Raw genomic sequence first — 10,583 nt, 5'->3', positions numbered from 1 at the left:
GGACCCGGTTTCACCCCTAATTGGTATACATAACCCATTTGGAAATGCTACATTATTTTTTTGAAGTGGAGAAAAAGATGAACTCGAAGTTTTGATGTAAAAAAAAACAAAAATATGTGCCCCACCCACGTCCAAGTTCCTGAACGAAACATATGATACACTTCCCTATAGACTATAGTATATAGAAGCCACCGTCAAACCATCTCTTGCACTTTTCAATGCGTTTCCCTTTATTCACGCTCCAGATTTCATACAATGCCCACGCCTTTCTTATAATCTCTTTCCCTTTTTTCAATCCCTTTTCTTTCGCTCTCTGAAACCATATGCCATCTCCAAAATCATCGTACATAACACCTGAAACACCAAACACAAACCATTTTCCAGTTCCCACTTACTCCCTTTTCCGGTTTTAGTTTCTTCAGATCTGGGACCTCAAACCCTTTTCCCTTCGCCCAAATTAAACAATCTTAGAACTGGGTTTCCTCCTTACCTCTAAAGAACCAAAGATTTTAGTTTCTCTTACGTAATTCCTGGTGGGTTCTATGTTCTGCTTCATTCAAATGCTAAAACCCTAGTTCATTATGCGATTGGAGGTCACTTGTCAAGTGGGTGTTCAATTATCTAGTGTTTTTCATACGAAATTGAAGACCCAGATCAGATAAGAGTAGCGATTTGAAGTATATACGGTTGGAAAGTTTATTGAAGATGATACAGTTATTGTTCTTTGTTGTATTTGCCGAGGCCTTTGTGGCATTTCTTCTAATGGTGAAAATCGGACCACTTAGAGAACTGGTCATGAATGGGTTGGATCAAGTAAAAATGAGGAAGGGGACTGTTTTGACGATTGCTGGGACGATGTCTGTGATCTTGTTTTCAAATTGGATTAGTATTGTTAAAATCCAGAACAAAGGTGCTAAGATTGGTACAATGACACCCATGGATCAAGTTCTTTGGAGGACTCATTTGCTTGAGGCTTCACTCATGGGTACATTACTACTACTACCACCACTATTTTGTTTTAACTTTAAGTCTTCATTCATGTTTTCATATGTTTTTGCTTCTTATGGTCAAAATAATCAAATTTTGAGGGTAGTTGTCCGTATCTTTAACCTTTAATCTGTGTATATATGATTCCAAGTTTGATTATTCGAGTCACAGTTACCAGTTTCTTATGGTTGGCTGGTTAGGGATAGTTTAGATATAAATAATATTTCAATGGTGCAAGTGTTCTGTTTTGTATATTTCACTGATTTCAAAACTGGATATGTGGTAAGAAATTTGGGTTACACTTTGTAGAATTATATGATACGATATAATTCAGCAATAAAATGACAATGCAGATAGGATTTGGATTCAATAGTGAGATTTATATGTCAATACATATACAACAAATAGGATTAAAAGTTTATAGTAAAACTTAACAGATTTGATAACACAATTTGATTAGATGATCTGGATAGGATTTTGATTTATAAGTTGAATCATATAGCAAGATTCTGAATCGTGAATCATCCGGTTTTGAAAACCATGAATATTTCTATTCTTGTAGCCTTGTCTTATTTATTTATTTATTTATTTCAGTAAGTGTTATTTGGATAAAAAATATTTTAGAAAATGACAACATACCCTTAAAAAGACTTCCAAACAGAAAAGGCAAAAAAAAAAAAAAAAAAAAATTTAAGAGGAGATGACTTGTTAGGGGCAGTTTAGTCTTTTCTCATTGTGAAGTCGAGCCAAGTTTGGATTTCATAGTCTTCATATCATAATTGCTTTAATGGGTTTGGCTGTAAAATTTATGGTGGTCTTCCAATCCCCAAAAATGATGTAGTGAACAAACTTATTTTCAACTTGGAAATTAACTTGAATTTTTACATTTTCTAGCAACAAATCAGTTACTACTACAAATAATAAGCTTAAGGTAAGTAACTACAAGCCTAATATGTTATAGGGCTAAATGCAAGAAATAGCAAGACACTTTCATTTATTTGTGTATAAATTATAATAGCATCCTACTTTCATTTTTCTTTCTACTACAACATTGTACCTTCAGTCTTTTTCTTATTAAGTCATTGTATGTTGTAAAATCTACTAATTTGTAGCATTGTGATAAAAAATCTATCCAGTTATATATATAGCAGTAAAAACTGCTTTACATTTGGATGACATTGATGTGATTGGTTGATTTTTCAAACTACAATGTTGTAATAGGAACAAATGAAACTATGATATTGATGCTGTATAAAAATATCCATGGAAGTATGTTGCTGTTTATTGTATTTAAACCCTAGTCATATATGAACAGTCATAGTAGCCAAACTTGTATACTTTGACCTTGCAGGATTCTCTTTGTATCTTGGCTTCTTAATTGATCGAATGCATCATCATCTTCAAAAATTAATCAATCTGAGAAAAAACGGTGGTTCATCGAAAAAACAAGTGGAAAAGCTGGAGGCTGAAAAGTTGCAGCTAAAAGAAAACGAAGAGAAAGCAAAAGAAGAAATCAATCGGATGCAAAAAGAGATTTCCAATCTATCAGAAAGCTTAAAGAAGCTTAAGCTGGAGTCGAAAGAAAAAGATAAGAAGATTGAAGTTGCAGAAGCTCATGTCACTTCCCTTCAGAAACAATCTGCTGATTTGCTTCTTGAATATGATCGTCTTCTTGAAGACAATCAAAATCTTCAAGCCCAAACTAAAAATCGACAATTTAGGGGTTAGATTTATATGATCTTGTTTGTGTGGTGACCATTGTTGTTGACTTTTTCGTGTTGGACTTGAGTTTAGATATGATCTCATGAGTCATTTTTTGGAAACATGGAAATTGTAATCTTGTTGTACACGGACGTGTTGAATTGTTTTGCATTTGATTTTTGGTATCTTGAGAAAAAGTTAGAATCAATTTGTACTGGTTTGATTGATGGAAGTTTTGGAGTTATTTTTTGAACAGGGCATCACAAAGATTGAAGTCTGAGATTTCTGATTATCTGCTAGGGTTAGTTCCACATCTCATCGGATTAGTTCCATTTTCTATTTACTTATTCTCATTATAGTACATTTGTTAAAAATAAAAGGAGGTAAAATCATTCGAACGAACAAGAGATAAAAAAAGAGAGAGAGAGAGAGAGAGAGACGTTATCGATGACTGCCAAATCGTTTACATTAGGGTTACATGAATTTCTTAAGGAATTTATTTATACAAGCAAATTGACTTAAATTTTGCCAATAAGGCCAAACCCAAAAACTAATACGAATCTAGTCACGGCTTATTTTGAAGTTGGATATGATATAGGAACTAGACCCTTAAAATACAAAATTTTCATCAACTGTTTTTATATTAACTTCATAATTGAAAAAAAAAATTATTTATACTAGCTTCTAAATATAACATTTTCGATTATAAAAACCCATATATTTGAAAAAAAAAATACTTCTAGCTTTTTGAGGTGCAAAATCGTTAATAATATCTTCAAAATCGATCATGTCTAACATTATATTAATAAAATTTGTAAAATTTTTGGGCACCTTTAAAAGATGGGCCCTGGACGTTCGCCCCTATCGCCCACCCTCTGAAACGGGCCTACATGTCATTGTCTCGGGGCCTCTGTGTGTACTCCGATGCAGACTATGGGAAGTTCTACGTCAAGCTACTGCGTCTTTTTAGGGAGCAACCTTCTTTCCAGGTCATCCAAACGCCAGACTACCATCTCGAGATCCCGTGTAGAAGCCAAGTATCGTGGAGTAGCAAATACATAAGCTAAAATGTCTAGGCTGCAAAACCTTGTACATGGGCTACACTTTTCTATTAGAAAAGCCATTGTTGTTTACTATGACAACGTAAGTGCAGTTTATCTCTCTACTAATCTGGTTCAACACCAACGTACGAAACACATCCAAACTGATATTCATTTTGTTCAAGACAAAGTCCATATGGGTTGCGTACTTGTTATCCGTGTCGTGTCTACATCTCACTACACAAATATCTTCACAAAAGGACTACCATCCTCTATTTTATGAGTTTATATTCGGTCTTAATGTCCAGCCAACTACCCACATTTCGACTGCACGAGGATGCTAATATATTTGTATGTTTGTTTGATTTGTGTACTAGCTTATCGGATTTGGCCTATCTGTATGTTTCAATAATCGAATTGTATTATTTGTATGTATACATGATTAATGAGAGATCAATTTCATGAGAAAATAATGTTATCAGACAATCATAATAAACCACGCTTAACCAAGGAGGAATAAATTCAAATAGAAATGTCACATTCAAAAGCTAACCCGTGCAAAGGAATAAATTCACCAAAACAATTATAAAGATCAAGAAATTTCATGTCTATATCATTTTGTTTTATCCTTCCTTAATAAACTGATGTCAACTGTCCAATAACGCCGTTTGTAACGCTTGATGCAACTATTGGTGTATATATTGAATTTCTTAGCAAATTTGGTTCTTTTTTACAATGTATATTCATAAAAATGACTATATGGTTATTGTGATTTAAGTAATCGATCCAATTTCTTTGCATTTCCTTAATTGACCACCAAGTCCAAAAAACAGGCCGTCTTGAGTTTGTTTTTGTTTCCTCCAAACACTTCAATTCTCCTTCCCCTCTTATATCCAAAGTATTTACTATTTTAATCGGAAGCTATTTTGATATTGATAAGATTTATTTGTTAGATTTCAGTAAAAAAAAAACATTTCAGAGTCAAAAATACTGTTTTTCTGATTTTATACATGTTTTAAAATTTTGGACTCCGCTTAATTATTATTACTATTATTATTATTTTGCTCATGTCAAATAAAGAAAGTCTGTAATTAATTTGGTCCGAAATACAATTTTTTGGAAATGATGGTCATTTTCTTTAATTCTCAAAGTCCGTACCAAACAACATTTTCACAAATTTAGTCCTTTCGAGTTTCTTGCCTAAAATAGAAGCCGCCTTTTCAATCAGGTTCATGACATTAACACCCAAGCAATTGAGGATCAATATATTAACCAAGGCCGCTGTCTAACACAAGACACGATTAGATCATACACTAGTGAACCCCAACAAATGACTTATAAGGGTAACTATGTTTCAAAATTATTCAAAAACATGATCTAAATTTCGTCTGTTCAAAAAACACCATCGAAGTAAGGTCTTTGTATAAAAAACACTAACGAACTATGTACTTCGTTCAAATGTCGCCTTATGGTAACCGACATTTACAGATAAAAATTAAATAAGGAAAAAAACAAAGGTAACTGTTTCAAAATCATTCAAAACACACCATCCAAGTTTGTTATGTTCATAAAACATCATCTAAGTAAGGTTTTTGTACAAAAAATACCAACAAACTATCTATTTTGTTCAAATGTTACCCATTCGAACCGGCTCTTACAAGTTAAAGGATGAGGCCTAATTATTATGACATGACATAATATTAGTTACATAACATTAATTGATATATTCATCATTTATAAATTGATTTAGGACTTCTTCATGAATGAATGACTTCTTCTTATCCTCTTCTTATTGTTTCTTCTTCTACTAAATCAAATATTTCCAACCCAAGCTCACACATTTCAAAGACACAAAAGATATTTGATGATACAAACCCTTGTGACTATCGACATCCTTTTCGAATTGGTATAAAGTTTGGGGTTTGTCCCAACTGAATGATAACTTTAACCAAAAACTTTATCGTGTCATTCTCCTATATATTTGCTTGGTTATGTGATTCATTTTTTGGATATATATATATATATATATATATATATATATATATATATATATATGTGTGTGTGTGTGTAAGCTTTTACTATAGGTAGTATAGGCAATATACTTTTTTATATATGTATGCTAATTTGTAATGTGACAACAATGTCTTGATGAATATTTATGTCAATTTGTAGTGTGGTGAAATCTACTTTTTGTTTGCATTATGCTTAGCTACAGGTCATGACTAAACTAAAATAGATTTCAAAGTTCAAACTATTATGCATCTTTCAGTTTTCACAAATTCCATTCATTTAGTTATGTATGGACATTTAGCCCCTAGTTTTCAAAAATTCTAGTCATCCATTCATAAAGGAGCGCTAATCGATTTTTAAAGGAAGAATATATCAACTAATGGTATGTTACTAACGATTATGTCATATCACCAATAATTATGACAAGTCATCCTTTAACCTACAAGAACCGGTTACCTAACCGGTGGGTAACATTTGAACAAAACATATAGTTTGTTGGTGTTTTTTGTACAAAGATCTTACTTGGATGGTGTTTTTGAACATACCAAAGTTCGGATAATGTTTTTTGAACGATTCTGAAACATGATTACCCTTATAAGTCATTTTTTCCATAACAATACTTTGGAGATGAGTTAAAAGTAAAATAATCATATAATCATAAACAAAACAATATGGTTCTAACATTCCTAATTTCCGTAACACCTAAGTTCAAAATAATAGTATACAAACCAAGCCGTGTGCATTAATTACCTAATTTCTCAATGTCATCCAGAATAGTATTGCCATCCAATAGCAATAGCAGCTATCAATACAATTTTCAGAATTACCTTTGAACTTATAAACTTTGAAGAAGAAGAAGAAGATGGCGGGTCCCAAGGCTTTCCTCTCAACTTAGCTGACAATTTGGAGAACAATGATGGAAGCTTGCCACTCTTTTTATCTGAACATCATCCATAATCAACTTCTTTAAGTACAATGTCTTAATAACAAAAAAATAAAATTGATAACTAATTATAACCAAAATAAACTATTAATTTCAAATTAATTATCGTATTTACTACATTACAACATCCATTTTATTAAATGAGCAAAAATAAATTCAATACATGTTTAAGTAAATACTACACATGTTAATTATGTGTTTTTATTTGATTACTATTACTGTGATGTATGTTAATTATGTGGTTTATCCAAAAATATTGTGTTTTAAATTATTAAAAAGCATTAAAAATTTTAATAAGTTTGAAAAGAAAAATTTTAATTTCATATATACCATAAATAAATATCAATTTAATTTATAATTATAACATATTACACATAGAATATCATTGTATAAATAATAACTTAAAATGCATAAAATTCAAAGTTGAATAACAAAATTGTACACCAAATTTGTAAATGAATAGTATAACACCATATCTGTGTTTTATTATCCACCAACACCATTTTGTTGTAAGAAATGGCTTTGGGTTGGAGTAATTTTACACCAAATTTGGTGTAAAAATGGGATTTAGAGTATAATAATAATATTATTAATAAGTTCCATAAAGAAACAGTTTTACCTTTTTCTTTCAAAAGTCTTTCTTCCTCCCCAACACGTCTTCTAAGTGCATTCATCAGTGACCCAAAATACAACGCAAAAACAGTGCATGTAATTGTGATTACATTATAAGGCATGCTAAAATCAGGGGTAGTCAAAGGAACAAGAAGCACTTCTGTGTAAGATAATATTTTTCTTTTTTCCTGCAATACAAAACAGACCAAATTATAGCAACCTGCTTTTATTCATTTATTTATTATAGGCATAGCATTCTACTTTCATTTCCTCCAATCACAAGTTCACAACATTGTATTTTGAAAAATCTACCCAATTATAACAATCTTGAATCCTATAAATGGGTAGATTTTGCAGAGTAGGTAGATTTCTCAAAGTACAATGCCTTAATAAGAAAAAAAAAAGTTGAAAGTACAATGTTGTAATGTAATAGAAAGAAATAGAAGTACAATGTTATCATAAACAAACAAATGAAGATTGTTGCTATTTCTTGCATTTAAATACCTGCATCTTAGACACCATAGGTGACTTGATGGAAGCATTGTCCTGTTTATATTGCATGCATGTCTGGAAGTCCGGGTAGCTGATTATGGCAGATGGGATGTCAAACCCCTGGTTAGCATCTGGTGGATACTCATCTATGTGCAAGAAACCCTGTGGTACAAGTAATACAGCAGTAAGTACAAGTAAATTGAGCATACTTTTGAATCAATAAAAATTAGATGAAACCTGTACCTTGTCAAATTCTAAAGTTAATGAAGCTGATTTCAAGTCACAAGGTAATTTCAAGCTCATTTCCATTACTCCAGGGGACACCTTATCTTCAGAAGGTGAGACACTTAGTTTTTCTATGGCATCCCCAAAAGATTGGGGTACCCCATCTACATATACTTTTGCAGTATGGTAATATACTTTGATATACCAAGGCACAACTTGAAAAACATCTACTTTTAACCTACATTTTTCTTCATTATGGTCAACCTTTGGGAGACTTTGACTCCATTCTGTTGACTGTAAAGAGAGAGCAATAGCACCTCTTTCATTCCCACTTCCCATTAAGAACCGACTAACACGTAATGGTGCTTTCACACATGACCAAGTTACTGGAAGATTCCATTTGAATCCCAAATCAAAAGGTTTAGAATGATGATCTTTTATTGAGAAACCGTATAAGATAGAGGAGTGTTCTCTGTGGAAACTGTTTACTTCTTTCATTATTCTATCAGGAGAAATGGAAAATTCAAAGTTTAAATTACTCTCTAGACCTTCATCACCCTCGTCTTTCATGTTATGAACTAAGCTACCTTCAAGTTGAACATACACATTACTAGATTTTGCTAAAGCACATTTTCCATCAACTGTTTTTCCAAACAATGAGCTCATAGACCAGTTTGGTTGTAACTTTCTGCCACGAGTTTCCAAAGCATCTGGTTGAAGAACAACTGTAAGCGTTTGTTCAAGAACTATTCCATGATCTGAAGCCATTGGATCGAATTCCCCTGAAGTTAAATGCAACCTTTGAGAATGATAAAATCCTCTGTAAATTGATGGTCTGTCCATTAATGAAGAAAGCCCAGATTTGTCTCGACATGGAAGCAACTTCAACCATGGAGTCAGATTTTCAGTGCAAACAGCCTCTCGAGGCAATGAGCCGTATCTTAAATTGGATGAAAGTGGGCGGAAGCTCCAGTCTGGAGCAGAATACGTGGTGGAAGATTCTAGAAAGTTGATTGAAGCACAAAAGAGGCCTGAAAGTGTGTGTGTTAGGTTTTTCCAGGAAGCATCGACCTGATCTGCGGAGACATCAAACACAGCCCATAATTCAACTCCGGGAGGTTTGGCGTTGCTGCTTGAAACAGGGTCAAAACCACCCCAGCTTTCGTAATTCCAACGACCTTGAGTGAAAGACAGCTCCATTTCTCTGATTCTATATTTGTGAACCTGTAGTGTCCAAATCCTAAATTAGACCACAAATACGATTGGTTGAAATCTATATAAAAAAGTAATACAACAATATAATGTAACTTCACAAATCATCTTAATCAATGAATCATTAAACCCTAAACTCAATTAGGATGGACCACATCAACAATTAGAAAGCCTTTGGTACTGTTAAACCTAAGGATTCAATAAAATGCCTAGATAGAGAAACGAATCTGATCGAGTAAAGTAATTAACGAACTATTGTAATCATACCAGCTGATAGATAGCTTTGGGAAAAAGCCGGTGGTGATGTCCATAAGAATTTGTCGGAGGAACTTTACTCTCGAAGTGAAAATGAGAAAGAACTTTCCGATCAGGAAGTGGTCTGAACAGCAACTCCTCAGTGAATTCTTCTCCATTGATTTGTTCTACTACTTCTCCCGTGGATTCAGAGGCAACGTGGAGTACGAACACTAACAGCACGAAGATGGAAAGTAAACGAGCCATGAGAATCTGAGTGTTCGTGATTGTGTACTATGGTAATGGAGTCAATCGCGTAGGAAAATCGGCCATTGCAGGAACTTCAAATTGTATTCTCGGTGACAACCCACATCACAGATCAAGCCTTAAGCTTCACCGGATCATGGTTCAGACCCATTCATCTAACGGGTCGGAATATGTGCCTGGTTTTTTTTTTTTTTTTTTTTGTACCTTTTTTTTAATTATAGGTTTTTAGGGATGAGTGTGGGACGGAACCGGCACCGTTTTCGATTTCTCGAATACCGAATTTCATCTAAAGTCAACCCCGAGTACCATACCAAATTAACGTTATCGGTACCGGGAATGGTACCGACTTTCGGTACTAGTATCGGTACCGATGATACCGAATCCCGAATTCCGTGATTTTGAAGTACCGAGTATCATCCCATATTTTTAAATTTGATATGGTTTGGTATCGGTTCCGGTAAAGTACCGGTACGGGATCGGGATTTGGTACAAACTGTTCATCCCTACAAGTTTTAAAAAGATAAAATTGCAAAAATGGTCATTGTGGTTTGTCAATTTCTTTGGCTAAGGTCAAAAAAAAGTTATGAGCAAAAAAGGTCTTTGTTTGGTGGTTTGGTTGTGGTTTGGTCCCTAGCTCGTTAGGTTTAATAGTTTGGCTGTTAACTTTTTGGAAATGACAATTTTACCCTTATGGACCATTTCTGCAGTTTTATCTTTTTACCAAACTACAAAGACAATTTCTGTAATTTTTCTTTTTTATTTTAATGAATTATTGTACATTAATTCTTTTTTAATTTTTTTGTTATTGTATTATTTTAATTGGATTATTATATATTAATAAATATTATTTTTAATATATT

At 33.1% G+C, this 10,583-nt stretch overlaps 2 protein-coding genes across 2 annotated transcripts; one reads left to right on the top strand and one right to left on the bottom strand.

Annotated features, from left to right (window-relative positions):
* Positions 1-212: 212 nt before the first annotated feature.
* LOC145133419 (uncharacterized) lies at positions 213-2,941 on the top strand. Its single transcript, XM_079068360.1, has 2 exons — positions 213-985; positions 2,339-2,941. Exons 1-2 carry the CDS (start codon positions 706-708, stop codon positions 2,713-2,715), a joined length of 657 nt encoding a protein of 218 aa, XP_078924486.1. The 5' UTR covers positions 213-705; the 3' UTR covers positions 2,716-2,941.
* Positions 2,942-6,366: 3,425 nt separating this feature from the next.
* Positions 6,367-9,864, bottom strand: LOC145132703 (GPI transamidase component Gpi16 subunit family protein). Its single transcript, XM_079067593.1, has 5 exons — positions 9,490-9,864; positions 8,029-9,234; positions 7,798-7,947; positions 7,301-7,481; positions 6,367-6,678 (listed from the first exon to the last, which is right to left on the bottom strand). The coding sequence occupies exons 1-5, from the start codon at positions 9,721-9,723 to the stop codon at positions 6,503-6,505; spliced, it is 1,947 nt and encodes a 648-aa protein (XP_078923719.1). The 5' UTR covers positions 9,724-9,864; the 3' UTR covers positions 6,367-6,502.
* Positions 9,865-10,583: the final 719 nt, after the last annotated feature.

Source organism: Lactuca virosa, chromosome 8 (assembly GCF_052849685.1).
Source record: "Lactuca virosa cultivar CGN04683 chromosome 8, Lactuca_virosa_CGN04683_v6, whole genome shotgun sequence".
NCBI lineage: Eukaryota > Viridiplantae > Streptophyta > Magnoliopsida > Asterales > Asteraceae > Lactuca > Lactuca virosa.
Note: the sequence above shows the minus strand (reverse complement) of the source record. Positions and strands in the feature narration are given on the sequence as shown.

Bases quoted from the DNA above. Each gene is read 5' to 3' on its own strand.
- LOC145133419 (XM_079068360.1), top strand. From the start codon at position 706: ATGATACAGTTATTGTTCTTTGTTGTATTTGCCGAGGCCTTTGTGGCA. The intron at 986-2,338 runs GTACATTACTAC...TTGACCTTGCAG, and splicing joins GCTTGAGGCTTCACTCATGG to GATTCTCTTTGTATCTTGGC.
- LOC145132703 (XM_079067593.1), bottom strand. From the start codon at position 9,723: ATGGCTCGTTTACTTTCCATCTTCGTGCTGTTAGTGTTCGTACTCCAC. The intron at 7,948-8,028 runs GTACAGGTTTCA...CTTGTACCACAG, and splicing joins TAACTTTAGAATTTGACAAG to GGTTTCTTGCACATAGATGA. The intron at 7,482-7,797 runs GTATTTAAATGC...TTTGTATTGCAG, and splicing joins CTATGGTGTCTAAGATGCAG to GAAAAAAGAAAAATATTATC.